Genomic DNA, 19,965 nt, shown 5'->3' on the forward strand with positions numbered 1-19,965 from the left:
TTCTTAGTTTGTCCTACCAAAAAAGCCGGTATCGACTTTAGCTGATTGAATGAGCTGACTAGTGTAGGACCTAGGAGAGAACCAACTCAGCAGCACTATGCCAAATATAGCGATGCATTTGTAAGTTCTGAAAAACTAGTTTTATGCAATATGGCCATGTTTGACACTGCATGCAAACAGCTCTGGGGAAGCACTCAGGAGAATCCTCTCCAAGAAAGAGAGAATCCTCCTTCAGAAATGTAAACAAGGGCTCAGTCCTGACTGCGTGAAGTCACTCTGGTGAGGACAAGCCAGGCCCTCATGTTGCGAATGGGCGAACTTCAAAAGCCGGCAGCTGAGCTCCAGTGCCCTGACTGTGGTGAGCTTCTAAGATACAGATTCTGCAGAAATTAAGCAGGGGGAAGGCGAGACACATCACTGACAACCACTGGAATTTTATTCTGTGGTAAGCGAATTTTGCTACAGAAGACAGTTAACAAAGTCTGCCTTCAGGCTTCTTTACAATTATGCCTCTGGGCTAATACCCTGGGATTATGCTAACCTCCCAGGAAGATTTGGACGTTCTCATGTGGGGCTTGCTAGGCTGCTTAGGTGTCCTTCTAGGTAATGAACTTCCACAATAAATGTGGCACTTAAGGGTCCTTGCTGGTAGCTGCAAGTCTTGGATTTTAGTAAACAGAAAACAGAGCCTATCATCTTCAGAAATGTTTCAACACGAGTCCTAAATAATCCTCACCAAATAGAAACAGTGCTATTAAGCCCTTATTAAGGCTTTTAAAAATGGACTATTTGATTATACTGGTTACTAATAAAGCGCATTCACTATACGCAATGTTAAGCTTTTGTCAGATTTTTAAAATCTGTTTGTGTTCTAGAAGTTAGGACTTGAAACTTACCACATGATCATAGTTACTAGCTTCATCACAATCTCATTCAGGATATTGAAGAAATCCACCATCATCTTGGCCTGTTCTCCCATCTTCCCCATAGCAATGCCAAAAGCAATAAAGAATCCTATCAAACCTATTGGAAAAAAGTCACAATAAAAAGAAAAGCAAGTAAAACCATGTTTTTCAGTAAGTTCTTGCACCTAGTCAACCTTTTGGAATTATCTGCTTTATCCAGTTTTCAAAATGTCTATACTATATTACTCATATCTTGGGACCTTTTAAAATGAACTCACCCTCAACTTTCTTAAGCATATTCAGAAGAATATCCTTTATTCTTTATTATTTTACTACATTCTGATTTCACAGTCCAACTATGTTTTTCCTTTTTTCTAAATTGATCCAATCATCAAAAAAATACCTATAGTGTAGTCTTCCCAGCACCACGCAATTGATAGAAACCTACTCCATGGCACATGGGAAAGGCACCATATCATGACTGTTCTTTGCTGCTGAAACAGTTGCTAGAGACCAAGAGCGTTTTTGGAAAGCTTCAAGAAAACCTCTTGACAGATTCAACGTACTGGCTAGTCAGCCCCAGAATACAGGGAAAGACAAAAAGCAACCCCCAAAAACACCATTCGCAGGCCAGGAATATCCCAATTAAATGAAGAATATGGGGGTGGGAGAACAAAGAGGATATTGTACTTTAAGCTGAAGTAGGAATTCACACTAAACAGATTAATCTCACTGAAACTGGTTATCAGCGGATACATAGTCATAGAACTCAATATGAGTAAGACCAGATTCCTAAATTTAAATTAGTAAGCATGAAATTCTTGAGTATTGACACTACCAGTATGACAGACCAATTGAGCACACCTGCTAAGTGTTACTTTGGAGCTGTGTTCCCAATGCTAAGCTTTACTATCCAGTAATTTTCAGTGTCCAGAGTGAGACTATTAACTGATACTGATAGATGGTCTGAAGCAGCTCTTTCAAGCAGCATTTGAGATGCAATATGAGTTCAGTATTTAACAAATGTGTGAACTCAGCTTGGAAATTCCCCAGGAAAAACCCATTAGGATATAAAAGCAGCAAAAGCAGGGAATTTCAGCTATCAGTACCCTGGGAAAAGACAGGCTGTTCCATATCCTCACACTGGGTTCAACATCAGATATTCTTTTTATATCCTCTTGGATATAAAATCATTCTCTAGCACCAAGCCATCGTTGTTGAGTCACTTAAATAGGGAAGGGCAGTATATGTATGTGTGCTGCAGAGCATGGAGAAATGATGAAAAGCTTTTCAGTCAAAGATCAAGTAACTTCCTGGAATTCAGACTGTGCATCAGAAAATGTTAGTAGGTGGTTTTGTTCCGTTAATTCCAAACTAGCTGCTACATTAGTCATAGCAGTCAAGTCAGTTCATATCTGCAGGAATTTGCCTGGCAAGCTGGATGGCAATTCCCCAGCATTTTCACATCTTCATTCAAACATTTGAGAGTCGTTGATCAAAACACTGCAGCAATTTTCTCACCTAAACTATACCTTTAACATTGTATATTTTCTTTTAGGAATTTTATCCAATCTTCTAGCTCTTTTCTTATCCATAACAGGGCCAGCACAATGCAATTTCAGCACCAAGCGTAATGCATCTCTCACATGAGAAACACTGTTTCATTTTAACACATAAGCAGAGCGCCAAGTGAGAAAAAAACAGGTGACGGTAACAGCATGAGCAATAAGCTGCTGCCTCACACAAGAGTGCAAAATGCCAATTTGCACCTATGCAAGAAAGTGCCTACTCTGCCCACTGATGTTTAGTGGAATGAGAAGTCATTGAACTACACAAAATACATACAGTGGCTCCTAGCTCTGGTAGAGCAGACTGCTTCACAGGGAAACAAATTATTTCTGAACAGTTTATTGATGCTTTTTTCCCCATACCTAGGCAGAGTAGCCACTGCAGGCACAGCAGCCACTGCCTCCGTGGGAGCAGCCATAAGCAGTCGGCATAAGCAGGCTACTTGCCCCTAAAAAGTGATGGGCTGGTGATGTTCACTGAGCTAAAGCAGTGGTTTAGGAATTGCCACATGCTCCCACTCTGAGGACAGCATCTATAAATGAACACCAGTGTGACCCTCAGCCCTGTGTCAGACCATGTGTACGTTCAAGCGTAGGTGTGCAGATGAGTGCTACAAATTGAGGGCTAATTTGTGACCAACCTCACCCACGTCCAGACAGTAAGAAGGTGAAAGAGGAATGTGCTTTTCTGGGCTGACAAAACTATGAGTCTAGGTACATAGGAGAAAATAGGAGAGGTGTGGCTGCCCTTCATCCCCCCCCTAGCCTTCCCTGGTTAGAACAGGTGCTTTGGGAAGGGGTAAGAAATAGGCAAAACCTTTTTTGTACCACCTCCACGTGCTGGCTTGTACAGACAAGATGGCATGATGGTGGTTGTTCATAATTTGCAGCTGGTAAAGGTCAGCCGCCAAGATGAAACAGGGAGGGAGTGGTGACTCAGAGATGTGTCAAGCCTCTCTGGGATTTTTCTTGGGTGGTGTGGTTCACACCCCACCTCTCACTTCAGGCTATGCCTCAAGCCAAATTCTAGTTCAGCATGCCCAAGAAACCTTCCTGGAAACAACAGAGCTCAAATTCATCCGAGGGTGGGTAAACCACTCTTGAAGCTCTTGAAGCTTCACCCCCTGCAGTTTTGTCAATATGTATTAATACTAGTCTAGGTAGGCTACTTCAAGGATGAAAGGATATTTTGCATGCCTCCTACATGCTTCCCTATTGTACTCCAAAAAATGCCTGCAGAGTTGCCAGTCCAAGATATTTCGCTTGATTGTTTCTCTGATCTAGTCACACTTCTACTAAGACCATAAGGTTTTCACCTCAGAGACCAGCTGGCAGCTAGTAGGTGATAACATTTGATGACAATTTGTGGGGGCTAAACTCGCATGGAAGAGCAGATCAGACAACACTGGCTATCCCCTGGATACCTAGTCACAGCCAAGAGCTATATCGTACATATGAGGTACATATTTGACAGGCAAAAAGTTTCCCTACCCAAGACATTCATGCCATCCTTAAATTCAAGTCCTTTCTTAATGACCAGCTGGGCTTCTGGTGGTGCTTCCCGCACTGTCTCATTCATCATAGCAAAAGCAGAGTCAGTGACATTAGGTGGTTCTTCAATTGGTGGTGGCACCAGCACTTTCTTGGTGACAGTTTGGATCTGAAGACAATAGAAAGGGATGATGAGAATGGAATCAGACTGAATGTAATCCATATGGGAGATCAGGAAATAATAAGAAAAAGTCTTCACTTGAAATTCCAGGGAAAGATCTTTTTATAGAATTAGGCATGCCTTCCACAACCTCTTATCCCTTCTTCCAAAAACAAATCTGTTTTCCAACAGTTCCAAGTGTCACAAAGTCCTGGGAGTCTTCCTCACAACACTGGTGTGAAAAGGATGGCAAATACTTGTTCTTTACCACTACCATGTAACGTTTTACAGATAGCCCCTTTTTCCAGATGTTTCACAAGTGGTGCTTCACAGATTATGTTACACATACATATCATTTTTTATTACCAAAAGGCAGGCACTTCTAAGATCAGTCACTGTAGCAACTCTATCGCAAGGCTTGTTATTCAGGCTGGTCTATCTGGCTCAAGCTATCATAGTTTGATGGTTAACCTCAATCAAAAACTTATGGCATTTCCAACACTTCATTCAGCGATTGTTTGTGAGAGCTCAGCATGGAAAACACACAGGCCCTGAGCTCTCTGATTAAAATATTTTGAGTGACAGATAACAGAAGAACTAGGTAAGCTGGCAGATACCTACCAAATCAAATTTTGCCACCTCAAAAAAAGGGAAATCAACATCTGAATAGATCTGGACTACTCCTGACACAAGAAAGGCAGGGAAAGCTGGGAAGGAATGGCAGTGGGAAAAATGAGCTTGATTTTACTGCTAGCGGGGGAAAAAAAAAAGAGGGAGGGAAAGAGAGAGATCCGTGATGTCCTGCTTTGAAAAGGGACTCTTTTCCACCTGTTTTGCCACCTTGAACCTCTGCTGCCTCTTCAATGGCTCTAGGACAGGCAAAACGGCAAGGAAGTTATGACCATTTTGCCATTGTTGCCTGTCTGCTCCCTATTTTCTATGTTCCTAGAAAAACGTTTGAGCAAGACATGAGAACCAGTGTGTTAATCCTTCAAAGAACATTTGCATCTCCTTCTTGTTGGGATGGCACACTGTACTACTGTGGATGGTGCCCCCATTCACATACCATTTTAAAATATCTTACTTCTCTCCTTTCAAAACCTGCTGTCTGAGCCTACAGAATGAAAGGGACATAGACAAAAAACAACATAGATACTGAATGAGAAACTCTTCAGTTGTCTTGAAACCAGCCAACACTCCTGCACGTTTACTTTTCTCTAAGTCAAATTTTATCTGGGGAATGCTGTCAGCACATTATTTTTTATGTAAGGTGTCCAGAATGTAAGAGCAGAGCCACAGAAATAAAACTTAAAGCATTAGATTCTGAGCACTCACAAATTCTACTGCAGCCAATTAAGTCAAAGGTCCACAGCTCTTCTCTGCCTAAGGCCTATAGTCACTGTAAATGCCGAGCCTAACATAAAGTTTAGATTCTGATAACAACATCTGAGGCCAGTAAAGCATCTGAATGTCGCAGTCATTATCCTACATCAAATATTTAGACATAATAGTCTAATTCTCTTTTATGGCACATAAGATCACAAGTCTCTGCTGGCATACCAGTTTTCATTACAAATTAAGCATTGTTTGTGCACTATAGAAAAATTCAAGAGATGGTGAAATCCCATGAAGTTCTGAGTTCGGTTTCCAAGTAAGCTTTATCTAACTTACAGCTGACTCCCTTCATCGCTCTCTGCCTGACAGCAAGGAGAAGGTGAGTAAGCCGCCCACACAGACCAGTGCTGCACAGTACCACTGCCGTGCACACTTCAAAATCATTCTTGGCAGGAATTCTGCAAAAATTGCCTCCTCTTAAGGCAACCTGGAAACACTGAACGCTCATGGGAGAGTCTATATGTACGTAAGAAGAGAAACTACACTCTGACACCATGAAAAGAAGGTAAACTTCCTTGTAAATAAAGGGAGAGATAAGTAAAGCCTAACTCCTTTACTGAGGAGTAAGTGATAATAGGAGGCACAAGTTCTTCTGGGAAAGGAGCACGACTTACTACACCAATGAAAGGTGTTTTTGTGGCAGAGGCTTTCTCTGGCAATTACTTTGGAATCTGATAGGATGAAATATAGGAAAGCCAAACAGCTCTCTAGGAACTGTCCTTCACACACCACAGAAATCAGGATTGTATCCACAGACTCCTATGGACTTTGAAATAGGCCTGGGCAGGTAAGTTTAAAAAAAAACTATTAGTGGAATTGGTAACCCATCCCTAGTGAAGTGTACTAAACATCAACATTACACACACTGAAAAAAACAATATAAAGGTTCCAAGAAAACTATTAGACATTGGTAGCTTAATTCTTCCTTCCTCTCACTTTTTGTCTCTTTGTCTATTATTCAGTCACTTCCAATAAACCAAAAACGTAACTCTTCTCGCTTCCACAATTTACACTAGGGGAAGGAAATAAAAACACAAGCACCCTGTTCTCCCCCGACTCAGTTTTGCGAAAACACGTTTCTCATTAGATGTGGTGTTTAGCCAACCACAGTCTGACCACATGACTGCCATTCCCATGATGATCTGGATATATTGAGAACATTCTCTCTTTAAATCCCCAAGGACTATGTGTTTTTATGGGAAAGTCTAGGGAAGAAGTGAAGCAATCCAAGTCCTTTTGGCAGCTTAGGTTGCCCTTCATTCCTCCACCCCCCATCGTACCCCCCACCTCTCTTCATCCTATTCTCCAGCCTAAACCACAGCTCCAGCTATCATGCCATTTCATTTAGGAATCCTTGGGTTTGGCAACAAATCTTGTTTGGTTTAACAAAAAAAGTCTGCATTATTGCCAAACAATTTAGTTGTAGGAAAAAGCAGCTCATACACAAGAAATATGCTTAAACATAGACCAGGGAGCATGTATTTTTCATTTCTTTTACCCCTCCAAGTAAAGTCATTTTGATTAAGCATTGCTGAAAAGTGTTTAGACAAGATTATTTACCCATGCAGCAAGCATCACATGGTGTCAGTCAACTGCTCTCCCAGCAAGCCTCAAACCTGGCCTGATGGAGCCACCTGTAGGTGGGTCAGCCACTTGCCTGTATTATCCCCGCATGGTCTGGGCTCTAATGCAGCAAATGGAAGTTATGAGAGGTTGTGTTTTGCAGTACATTTCCACTGGCACCCAGCCTGAATGAAGACCATTCATATAGTATGCACAGGGCACTGCAGAGCCATCAGCTCAATAACTAATGACCAAGACCAAATTCAATCAAGGTGAAAGATGCCATAATTCATCCACCATTCAAGCCAGCATTCATGACTGTATATATTGTATACAAAGTGAGGAATTATTTTAAGATTACTTAAGAATAGACTAAAAAGAATCTTCCTTAAAAAGTCTAGGAAATAAAATAACAACTACAATACAAATCAAAGTAGCTATAAACGATGTTCTTTTCAAGACCTGTATTTCTCTTTTCATCATAATTTCTGTCATCCACCTATGCAAAAACATTAACCCTACAGACATTCCTGGCAAATAAAAGATGTTTGAAAAAATATTGCCACGGAACAGAAGGTTTTACCTGCTGAAAGCACGCTTGGACTAAATTTTCAGGGAACAGGTTTCGGATCAGATCCAAGAAAGCATCCAGACTAGACACTTCATCATTCTTCTTCCCTTGACCTAGCTGTTTCTTGAGCTTTGGATTCCCAGGGTGGATGGCTAAAACCAGAATCACACCCAGCACGGCAGCAATAATAGTGGTAGACATGTAGTAGACCATGGCTCTTGTTCCCAATCGGCCGCTTGCTTTAGCATCTAAACCAGACAACCCTGCAGGTGTTTTATTTAAAAAAAAAAAATTAAATTGAAACTCAATATCCAATTCAACGATCATCACAGAAAAGCCTGTATAATTTGCCAAGTTTAATGACCGCTTGCAGATATTTTTTGTCCTATTGAAATTTTCACCACTAGATAGAGTAGTGAAGCTTCTCCCTCCCTCCAGTTCTTATATGAACACTGCCTGCCGTTGCTAATCTGAGGACAAGCATTTGAGATTCCATCTAACTGCAAAGGAGACACTGAAAACAGAGAAGGTACCATACCATCTTTTACCCTTCATTGCTGAAAACTCATCATCTTCTGGCTGACACCACAGCTTTAAGGAGGCGAGGCTTTCCAGTGTCATGCCATCATATCTACAAGGTCTAATTCAGGAATTAGGTGAAACAGCATATTAAGAGAATTCTGATGTTCAAGTGGGTAGTGCGTGTGCAAGTGTTTGAAAAGAAATTAACTGGAGCATCTACCTACTAAAGCCAATAAAGTTAATCAGAAAGGAACCCTGAAGTACACATTGCAGCTGCAAAATCCTTGACAGGATCACACTACTCTTCTTCTTCCTACGTCACAAAAAGCAAACCAGGTGATATCTGTAGCAAGCATCTTAAAGTACTTAGGGCTAATAGATCTTACCTGTGATTAAACTGGAGATAATTAAAGGGAGGATCAACATTTTTAGCATCCTCATAAGTATATCCCCTGGGAAGGCTATTAACATGATTATGTCAGGGTCAATAGGTGTTGCTAGACGAAGAAGACCCCCACATAGTGCACCCAGGATGACACCTAGAAGGGGAAATAAAAGAGAGCAGATAGGCAAGGTAAGTATATCTGAATGGGTATTGATTACCCAGCAGAACAGCCTGGATGAAAAACAGTTACAAAAGGTAGGTGATTTTTGGTGCAGAGACAGATTTCTTTCTTCTTCAGAATGCCTAGCCTTCTGACTAATACCAGGGAATATCATGCTTACTATGTATCTCATGATTAAAGACAAGTGGTCCTGATGTGCAATCTTCTGTCAGCACTATTTTGCTTCCATATGATATTTGCTCATAATATTATTGAGATTTTTTTTTTCCAGTGCTGTGTAGGTCTTGTAACATGTGGAGGTATAATCAAATATAATTCATATTTTCAGCCTAAAGCTGACAAGAGGTGATGTGGCTTATACAAGGCCTTTCAGAACTGGTAGCAAAGCCAGGGTTAGGACACAGCTCTTCAGAGTCAACACTGAGCTTGTAAGAAAAGACTGGTTACCACTAGAAAACAAGGATGGCTTGAATACCTATGAAAAACTACAACCTATGAAAAACCCTGCAGAAAAGCTAGAATAGTCTTGTGAAGAAAAAAGACTCAAGTTCAGTTTGGGGTTTTTTGGAGGGGAGTGTCAGTCATTTATTAGCAACACAGCCATTGCTGATTCTATCACTATCAGCATACAATTTAAGGAAATAACAAATGGAACCAAAAAAGAATAGGTTCCAGCCTCATTCCCACCTACCCCCCCCAGCTCTGATGAATCCTTTCAGGGAATTGGACACCACTTTTCCAATCAAACCTGAAATAACTGATATAGGGCTGTGTCATTCATCCCAAAATGCCTGATCTGGAATATAGCACATATCACTGAAGAAAACTTGATTCTTGGTACTCACTTATTACTCCTTGCCTTCAATAGACTGCATCCTACTGTTGTCACTGAGTTAATGTTTTCATATAGTCATTATCATAAACAATCCCTTCATTACTTATCTAGAGTCTTAGTATGACCTAAGACCCTCTCTCAGGCCTGAGGCTGTTTAAAAAGGCTGTGTTTACTTCTTTAAAATAATCTCTGTGAATGGATATTTAATGTTTACATTGAAGATGCCTGTTTTCTTGATCCCAAGCCCATTATAAAGTCTCAAGTGTGATAAAACTCGATGACAAAGCCTGAGTCGTGTTTTGAAGTAACTATGGGATTAACTTATGATTTTTTTTTGAAGTATCAGTTTGATACAATGGAAAATATGTCTTTAAAACTTCTTGTGGAACTGCATCAGGTACTTTCTAAAGATGATTCAAAGCAAACACTCTAAACACTTCAGTAGCATGGATTTTGAAGGCTGAAAAATATGGAGATGAAATTTGCAGCTCAAGACCAGCTGCTGTTAGTCTTTCAAACAATAACAAAACAGACTATGTCTATGAATTTGTTGCATTTGGCTGTTAGGCTTTCAGTGAAAGAGAACGAGGCAAAGAGCCAGTGAACCATAATAAAATGTCAAACCATTCCATATTTGGAAGTTGCTTAAGCCAGAGGCAATATTCAGGATGAGATCACCAAGTTCTGGCTGGTAGCTGTCCCCCCCCCCCCCCCCCCAACCTTGTAGAGGAGGGGACAAAACTTAAAAAGTAGTTGAGGAGAAAAGCATGGGCTGAGAGAGAAAAGATGCAGGACAGGAAGTTTTGGAGAGCGTGGGTTTTTTCTCATTACTGAGAGGAAAATGTGTGGTTCATTTAGTTCTACTGAATGGCATCGATCTGACCAGCCTGGGGTTTTAGACTGTATTTCAGTCAAAAACAGATATAGTATGTAGCTCAGTGGTGCAGACTTGCTCCATGTTGTGTCAATAATGTCCTGCACACCTGAACGAAAGGGATAACCTGAGGGTGTCCTATTTACTCTCTGGCTGTTCAGCTAGAACAGCTGATGAACACAGTTTGTGGTACTATATGAACAAATACAGATACACATAAGTGTCCAGACAAGCAGGATGTAGCTTACCAAATACAGTAAGAGTCAGGAGCAGGTTTCTGCGGAGTGACTGGCAAAATTGCACACATATGTTCCTGGATCTGGGCTCCACTGGACTCAAATGACTTTCATGCATCCGCACTTCTACTTGCTTAGGCATATTGTTGGCACTGGAATAAAAAATGAAAATCAAGTAAAAGTTATGGCACAAGATGCCAAAAGTGAGAGGAAAGTCTGGATTACTTCCAACATATATAAGTGGCGAACCTGATGCATATTCCAGTGCTTCTCACATCTCAAACACTGTATCTTTACTGCCCTGAAGAAGAGGTCTCTGAAATGCTAACGGTCTGTTCTTTTAAAGGTCTTGCCTTTAAGGTATTTTGGAGGGGGGGGTTATCTTTCAAACAGTGGAGACATACCCAGAATGAATTCACCGGCCACAGCATCTCGGCTGTTTTAGGGATTAAACTATTTGTCCTGATCTGGAAAATTCAGTTTCCCCAAAGGTTAGGGTTCTCTACTGAAATAGGAGAGATGGTAGAAACTTTGTTCTTCAACCATCAGGAAAACAAAGATTTTAAATACCTGATTTAATTCCAATTCAGAAAAAGTTTAAAAAACAGGATTTATTTGCAAAACAAAGTATTCCAGAGTATTTTGGTTTAGTCTTCCCAAAATATCATTTCAACACTAATGTTTTATTTTAATATAACCCAAATGTTGAGGTCAAAAGAATCTTTTTTTTTTTTTTTAATCTGGTTCTAATGAGATTTGATCCACTGCCTGTGAAAAGTAGTCAGAAAACTATACATTCCCCATGAAAACCTTTGATTTCATTGAACTGGTGGAATTTAGAGGAAGAAGTTTTTGACTAACTCTGTTTTACATCCAAACAAGTGATTTGCATATGAGTGCAGGACTTTGAAGGCCATGCCTCCTAACTTTCTCAATGCATGAGAAACCTTTAGCAATAGACTCCTTTCTTACATACAACATCTTAAACTGAACTTGAAAAAAAAATACTACTACAAATAAAATATACAGGAACTAAAGGTTAAGGGTGTCTACTTAAAGAAGAGAAATGGCTGAAGAACAAAATTTTTATTATCAAGAAAACAAAGATCTTGAAATCTGGTCTTATGCCAGCTTAGAAAAAGGAGATCAACTTTGCCTCTATAGTAGTAGATTGAGGTCTACAGACTTGAAATAGGTTTAAAAGACAGAGAAAACTTGATGCCCATCAATCCACCCTGAATACTTTCTCAGATGAGGCTATGCTGTCCCACAGTGAGTCTGTCTGGGGCATACCATTGACTGCCACAAAACTAACAACAAGCTAAGCATTTATAGGAAGACAAAACATTTCTTAATTATATGCATACAATTCATCATCTTCATAGCATTTCTCAGAGTTACACTTGAACCTCTAATAAGAATTCAGTTGTTTTGAGGCAAATAGTTTTGTGATTAGCTCATGATGTTCCCATTCAAAGTGAAAAGGAATTTCTTCCCAATACATCCCCTCGTGGAAAAGGTAGCATTGGTAGTATTGCATCAGGGGATGCCCTTTAAAAAAGGAAAAAAATAATAGTCATGCCTGTTTCCTGAATAGCTATAAGTGCACATATGAGAGATAAATAAGGATTAGCCAGGGGAAAATGTCATTCTTGGTTATCTGAGAAGCTATAAGAAAGATGAGACTGACTGCAGTGTTCACGCACGTGAGCCACAAAGCCACTAACCACAGATGGAAGTGTACTACAAAATGAAGGAATCTGAGATTCAAACTTTGCAACTGGGGACTACATCTCATTTCACTTGCACTCTAACATGAATGCATCATTTATTTGGATTTATATTCACCACAGGTATGTTATATATCCCTCTGAAACTGTAAAATGTGGGCAGCTGAAAATAACTCAAAAGAAAAACTTAGAGGCTCTTCCATTAGTAAATAATGAGGCAGAACTGGAATGGATCATTAGACAAAAGCACTTGATATTATATGTCTCTTTAGGATTTTACTTTGGGCTAGGTTCAGTCTGGTTTCCTAGACTGAATCCTATCCCTTTCCCATCTAACCTCACACATAGTTTCAAATTGTCCAAAGAAGAGCCACCTTGCAAGCACTTGCTTTCCCAGCTGTGGGCTACTCTGAGAAGTACCACACATCCTTTTTGCTAATTTGCAGACAACAGGTGTATGTCATTCCTTTGCCATGATTGCTCAGATAAGTCCTTCCATACAGAAGCAAGCCTCTGTTCCTGCTTGGAGTCAGGCCTTATTCCTGTTCCTGCTCCCCTCTAAGTGGCAGTAGGTGCTTGCTGCCCAGGTGCCCCTTCCACACCATGTCCAGTCAGCATCCAGAAGCTCATGAAGTGAGGGGATGGTGGACCTACTCCATGGCTACAACAACTACTTCAGGATCATACCCCAGGTGAATCAAAGCCAGCCCTGCTTGGGGTGATCAATACATAGCTTTTACACTACCATGACTATCTTCTTCAAAAGTTCAGTCATGTCAAATGTAGATATCCAAACACTCACTGACAAGAGAAGAAAATGAAGACACAGAATTCTTTAGGGGCGTTCCTTCAATGCCCAGAAATCTACAACCATGCCGTGTGCTTCCCTCATGTGCAAAAATTGGGCTTTACACTCTCCAGCTCTTCAGGATTGCAAGTGAACCTCCAGCATGGAATGAGATTTTTGAATGGTATGTTTTTTCTTAAAGAAAAAGACTAATGCTAAAATATGTTAGTTGCACAGATCTGTTATAAACAGTGCTGACAGATGAATATCATCCCATGAAAAATGGGACCACAAATGATAATTATTTAAATATCCACACTGTTAACACTGGTCTTAGCAATGATATTTTTATCACTAGCCAGAGACATGGTATTTTCAGGCTGTTCAGTATGTTGCAAGGTGTTTGGGGTGGGGGAGGAGACACAAAACACCAAAAAAAAAAAAAAAAAAAACCTTCAGCAAGTGATAAAGCAGCTTTTGGTATAACACATGAGATTAATATTTGGCTCCAGAAACTATCTGTGCAATTACTAGGAGATGAAAATCTGTTTGATCTGTGAATGACAGAACTGCCATAGAAATGGGCTTGTGACTTATGAACTGAGTTATCTATGTGGTGCTTTTCCTTTGCCTCTGTTTGTATCTTGTAAATGGTATTTAGCTCTCAAAAGAATGCAAAACTTTGCTTCTCAAATTTGCTGTTGCATAATCGCCTAACTACAAGAAGTTCCTGTTGAAGTTAATGAAAGATGCACAGATGTAAATTAGGGTGGAATATGGCCTGTTATGGACAGCAGCCCAGTCACGTGGCAATTTTGCATGTCAGACTATCCCATGCACTCTACACAGATCTCAGCTTCTTTCTCTACTTTTGGATACTGACTGCATTTTGTGCTGCACAGATGCTTTCTAGCGTGTCCAGGCAGAAACACCTCTGGCCACGGAGGCAGCAGCGTGGCACTGAAGCTTCCTCCTGGCTGGGTCTTTGCGGGGAATGCATCCATTGCACACCTTCTAGCAACAGACAAAGCAAGAGAGAACTTGTGCAGGAACTTACCAGAAACTATAAATTCGGTAAATGCCTTTCTCTAGCAAGCACCCTAGATCTGCTCAACCCCCCTGCTGACAGTCACTGACAACACTGCACCCCCAAACACCCCACAGTCTCCACACCAGGAAGGCCTCAGTGCCATGGTAACTTAGGGCACTAAACCTATGCTGTGTGTAGGGAAAGGGCTTAAATGCATATTAGGGTTTCTTGTTCTTCAGATTTTCTTGCCGAAGGAATGAGTTAATGCATGACAGAGTGCAGCTCGATTACACACAAACTCACAGACAGTGAGTTTTTTGCACTCTAGTGCAAAGTCAGATGTGCACCAACAACACAGATGCCCCCCATGTGGCTAAACACCACTAATACGGTCTCTGCAACAATTACATTAATGGTACTTCTGTCCATAGGTAAGTACTACAAAACAGCACAGAACCCATTTTAGCAGCTGTGATCTTTCAAACATGCAAATGATTACCCTGGTTAAATAAATTCCTGTTCCACTGTGTTGAGCTTCCATGGTTATTTTATATTCAGGAAACAACTGAAGCAGTCTAAATGCTCATCTGAAATCCATCAGACCAAAACGTCTTTTAGCCTAACTTCACTGAAGCTAGAACACTATAATATAAATTAATTCTGCTCATTATTTTCATATGTCATAGTGACAAGCAGCCAAACAGCTAAGCTCCAAAACAGACCCACAAGAGAACTGTTAAGAACTGAGACCTTCAAAGAAAAGAGTATTTTCTGCCAGCTACAGTCACTTGAAACCAGTGACAGGAGTTGCAATTAAAAACAAACAAACAAATAATGGAAAGTGTGTAGTCACACGAAAAAGCACATACCAAGAGCCCAGTGTCACCTATTCTCCTCTCTTTTGAGGTGGCACTTACCCCTAGAAAAGAAGGAAAGGAACCCCTTTGAGTCCAGATTTGACCTTTATTCACCTTAGGAAAGCAAAGAAGTTCCTTAAGGTGAACACAATCTATGTTTTCACCTACTCCTAATACTTTCTACTCTGCCAGGGTGGTATCTAGGTTCACTAATGGAAATGAAAATCAGAAGCAAACAATGCAATTTTCCTGGCCTTTATACTGCCTGAATAAGCAAAGGTTAGCCATTTGCTCTTTCCAGTGTCCCTCATCCCCACAGTATGCGCAAGGAATAACAAAATCTGTCCTGAAATACATGTTCGATTTTAGGTTACCTAAATATTTATAGTTAGTTTTGCCTGTGAGATATAGTGTTCTGCATGAGATAGAACAATCTATTTATCTGTATGCTTTAAGTCACAGCTTGTTTATCCCACTGGTTTTTACATATAATGGTCACAAAATGCAGGAAAACAATTTATTAAAACATCAAGCTCCCTTGAATTTTTTTGTTCCTATTTCCTCCAAGTTTTTCTCTTGGATTTTATTTTACCTCCCTCTGGGAAAGTCTGCTCTTCTATGCCATTTCCACTGCCTCTTTCTTTCTTGTACTCCCACTGACGGTTATAGACCTAAAAGGACGGAAAAACCATTCTTTTTTTTTCTTGGTTACGAAATATCACTCATTTTTTCATGAAAGTTAAGGGTTAACAATTTACATGGTGCTTGAGTGACAATTTCCTTTTACTTCCAGTCAGTCATAGGGAAAGAACTCTGCATCGCAGAATGCTCCCCCGGCTTGGCAGAAATCTAGAAAAGAGACTAGAGGGAAAGAATAATCTAGGATCTAAATGAAACATGTAGGCAAAGACTGTAATGAGGCTAGTGAAAACAGATGCTGAAAACAGAGTAAATTAACAGAGACTATGTTTAATCTGAATAAGGCATTTCAGCTGTGTCAATTAAGCAAGCAGGTAAATCTCAGTATAAAACCCAGTTTTGGGAGCACTGCTTAGCACATTAATTCAGTTTTTTGGGGTCAGGGAAGAATGGTGGGCTGTTAGAAAAGGGGATGCTGCTAGTACGGCAAGTGCTTATTTTAGCATAAGAAAAATGAATGAGTGTAGTTATGTATTTAGGGGCCTGGGAAAACAGCTCTTGGAGGTTTAGCAGGGGTTACTTAGTAGAACTACTCAGGGTTTTAGTAAAATTTTTTAGTGAACGTTTAGGGAAGCATTATGCTCTTCCTAGAATACCATGAATAAAGCACTAGTCTAGGTTTTGTAGCTACCGCTTCAGTCAAGGCAGCTAGAGTAAGTCTTGAGAAAATGACCCTGGAGAGGCTGGCTTACGTTTCCTTTCAGGCTCTCAGACTGCCTCTCAAGTAGATGTTAGCTATTGAACTAAGCACCGCCCTCCTCTGAAGCAATGAGTAAACAGCAAGCATAAATGTCAGTACTTGTTCAGTCGTGTTCCTGCTAGGACTAGCCTTTAAAAAAAATGAAAAAAAAAAATGGAACTAGCTTTCTTGACCCCAAAATGAAAGTAGGAGAGCTTGCAAACACTTCCTTTGCCAACCATCTACCAATCTGGCAGGTGGTTCAAATGTGCACACAGCCTCAAAAGTCATGCTAAAAATGGTGCCATAAAGTTTGGCATATATTAATCATGGTGAATCCTCACTGACTCAGCTCATTCTAGCAACCAGGGAATTGCATGAGGGTAAATGAGAACTTAACCTGGCCTGAAGGATATTTGTTAGCAGCATGACTTAGATCAGGGTCACATCTCTTCCCCTCTCCCTGGAGCATGGGAGAGATGCTGCAGCTTGTGTCTGATGATACGGGATCATGCACTGTACCTGTGGCAAGGAGAGGGGGCATGGATGTGCTCCACCCCACGCAGTCTGCTCACTCCTATTACAGATGTAGGAAAGTGTCTGTTTTGGCTGCTAGATAAAAGAAGTGTGACCAGAAAAACTTGTGGAAAGTCACCAAGGCAAGCGCGATTTTACTCACTGGACAGGAGGAGTCGAGGTCACTTTCCACAACTCTTGTGAAATCAGGGCTCAGACATAAGCTTTGGCAAAACTTCTAGTTTGAGCTGAAACAGAGCTGTCAGCTGCTTAAATGATTTATACCAAGATAACAGCTGTTCAGCTTCTTTTAGGACAGATTTGGTGATTATTTACTGTCCCACAGCCCCATGGCACGTACTGCAGTTTTGTGGTTTTTTAGATTAGATGTATTTTTCAGACCATTGTGGAGCTGGAAAATCTCTTCATATAGAGCCACAGCGTAAGAGCTGTGCAAGTGAAACTGCTGAAATACTTCTATTGTGCAAAATATACCTTGGCTTTAGCATTACTCTTGCTATGCGATGGCCAGTTGCTAAATGGTGGATTTTACATCACTAGAACACTCTGGTCCTGTCTCAACCACACAGACTCTTCACAAGCACAAAAAATGCAAAAACACACAAAACTACTACAAACAAAAGTAACATAAGCATTAGTCTGTGTTAAGGAGGCGTTCATTTTAAGCATCTTGCTGTCACTAAGCCCTTCTATTGAATTTTACCTGCATTATGTAGGTTTTTCCTCGGTATCAGCAGTACAGTAATGAATTTTGAATGGTGATTTAGCTATTTACCAGGGAGCCTGATTTGGCTCCCTCTGCTTCAGGGTATTACAAGCAATACCCTGAAGCATGACTTGCTTTCCATAGTGGGAGAAGAACTTTACTCCCTGGCTCAATTTACAGACATGTTCTTTCCTCTGAGTTAGTGTTTAGTATATATTGTGCAAGCTTAACACATCATGTTTGAACAGCTGACCAACAGCACCTACAGTGAGCCTGCCGGGAAGGCTGGTCTGAGTGACACTGCTCCTGTCTCCAAATTAGTTAGCACTTGCTCTCTTTCTTCTGATGGCTTTTTAATATTGTTCTGGAGGGTCATACAGGAAGGCGACTCTTCATGCTCTACCTGAGTTAGCAGACTTTGAACTTATGCTCAACTTGTTTGCTTTTTTAAAACCCTGTTAGAACTGGCAGGAGGTTTCTGCTGACTAATACTTTTTTTGATAGTTTCTCCACCTTTCGAATTTGGCTCAGGAAACTTAATGCACAGTGGGCAAAGGGTAGTTTAGAGGCGATTTGAAAGAAGGAGCACAGGAAAATGAAGTATAACATGACTGTCTTGATTGCTAGCACAGCCTAGAGCTCTTTGACCAAAGGATGGATGTGCTGGGAGCCTGAAGGAGGAAACCCTCCGCCACGAAGAGAAGCCAGCGAGAGGAATGAACAAGCACCTTGCCCGGAGCACGATGCAGAGCTATCTAGTTGGGAGCCTGGCAGCTAGAAAAGCCTACAGTTCTTTTACAAGCATATGGTCTTGAAGTAAAGGTCATAGATCTGCCAGGTAGGAAGGAATTATGTTTTCTACTCACAGAGAATCACGTGCACTATGTATATGTCTGTGTACATGACACTGACTAATCTCTGTAGGTATAAAGTAGTGCACGAAGTCTCTCCGTGTTCGATATTCTTCCTATTAACTGGCACCTTAGTTTTTAACCTAGTATTTTATGGCACATTATATAGAGATCAGAATGAGTCCCTGTGAAGAGGTTGTGAACTACAAGGAACTCTGCACCACAAACCACTTGAAACCAACAGATCACATTGAATCAAATTATTTTTGTTAGAAAGAAGATAATTGTATTTTGCCCAAATAGTTACATAACTGCATACCTAGAAACGCAAAGGCAAGTGAAATCCTGACTTTTGCCTTACCTTTGGGAGTGTCAGGCAGCTAGGAGAGAAAGCAAGCAAGTAACATTGACGTTGCTTTTTTAAAGGAAGAGAGAGAGAAATTTCTGCAGGAAATTGCAGAAGGGAAATCTGTGACATAAGACTCACTGCTTAGTCATTGCGTGAGTCTGAGGAGTGGGAGCCGCCGCAAGCTTTACGGGTATCCTTGCACCAGGCCACCACGGGAGCCCGTCGGCCACGGCCTGCAGGGATCAGCCTCTTTGTGTGCGTCCTACCCAGCTGTGTGAAACCCTGCTGTTAAGACCTCGGAGAGAGTGGGTGTCAGGGTGTCTCTGCATGTGCACATTCGAAAGTTAACTGGCTTTCTAATTTAGTGGCATGGCAAAGCCTGATGGAAAGACTGAAAGTAGCAGTTCCTAAGAATTAGGCCAAGGTAACTATTCAGAAATAACGGGAGACAGATCTCAAAAGAACTTCCAAGGTCCTTGGCAAAGAAGATCCCCCGTACTTTATAAAGACAGACGTTTTAGTGATGGGAACTTCACTTGCTGCAGGACTACCTGAGACCCAGAGGTGCCTGCTGTGTCTGCAGTCTGCAAGGTGATGGCAGTGAACAAAACTTACTGCACGCACCTTCCCTTGTCAGCATCTCTGGAATGAAATAACACTGCCTCAGCAGAGATTAGCTATTGTTTTTAGGAAGATGGACCTTGTACTATATTTCATATTTTAGCAAAAACAGAAGAAACTTCTATAATTCTTCCTATTGGCCACGTCCTCTGATTCATACCGGCTGAGGATCTGGCTATACATATTTTTTTAACAAGACTTTAAACTTAGCACTGAGATATTTATGTGAAACTCTGGCTCTGTCAGTTTATCGTCTCTGCTTTCTTGATTCTGAATCTCAGACCTAAGCAACTTAAAAAAGAAAATCCTAATATGACATAGTAATGGTTCAGAGCTTAAAAGAAATACCAGTTCTCAGTGGAAGGAGGGTTGCTGGTTTGTTTCTTGTTTGGTATAAGGTACATTTATATCTACAGGGATTGTATGCTATCCA

The 19,965-nt window shown here is 40.8% G+C and overlaps 1 protein-coding gene across 12 annotated transcripts in view; it reads right to left on the bottom strand.

Moving 5' to 3' along the window:
- The window catches only part of SLC1A2 (solute carrier family 1 member 2), a 102,258-nt gene that overhangs the window by 28,633 nt on the left and 53,660 nt on the right, over nt 1-19,965 (bottom strand). For 8 of the 12 annotated variants that reach the window (XR_011141443.1, XM_068945494.1, XM_068945499.1 and 5 more), the window contains 5 exons: nt 10,699-10,838; nt 8,562-8,714; nt 7,666-7,916; nt 3,965-4,133; nt 897-1,023 (listed from right to left, as the gene is read on the bottom strand). Coding sequence is in view for 11 of the 12 variants with exons in the window: in XM_068945494.1 (XP_068801595.1) it covers nt 897-1,023; nt 3,965-4,133; nt 7,666-7,916; nt 8,562-8,714; nt 10,699-10,838 (840 nt within the window). In the remaining variant the exon portion in view is untranslated. Of the gene's footprint in view, nt 1-896; nt 1,024-3,964; nt 4,134-7,665; nt 7,917-8,561; nt 8,715-10,698; nt 10,839-14,086; nt 14,107-15,102; nt 15,153-15,682; nt 15,762-18,923; nt 19,016-19,965 lie in introns of those variants that run through there. The other 4 variants (XM_068945496.1, XM_068945497.1, XM_068945498.1 and 1 more) reach the window with 4 other exon arrangements.

Source organism: Struthio camelus, chromosome 5 (genome assembly GCF_040807025.1).
Source record: "Struthio camelus isolate bStrCam1 chromosome 5, bStrCam1.hap1, whole genome shotgun sequence".
Lineage (NCBI taxonomy): Eukaryota > Metazoa > Chordata > Aves > Struthioniformes > Struthionidae > Struthio > Struthio camelus.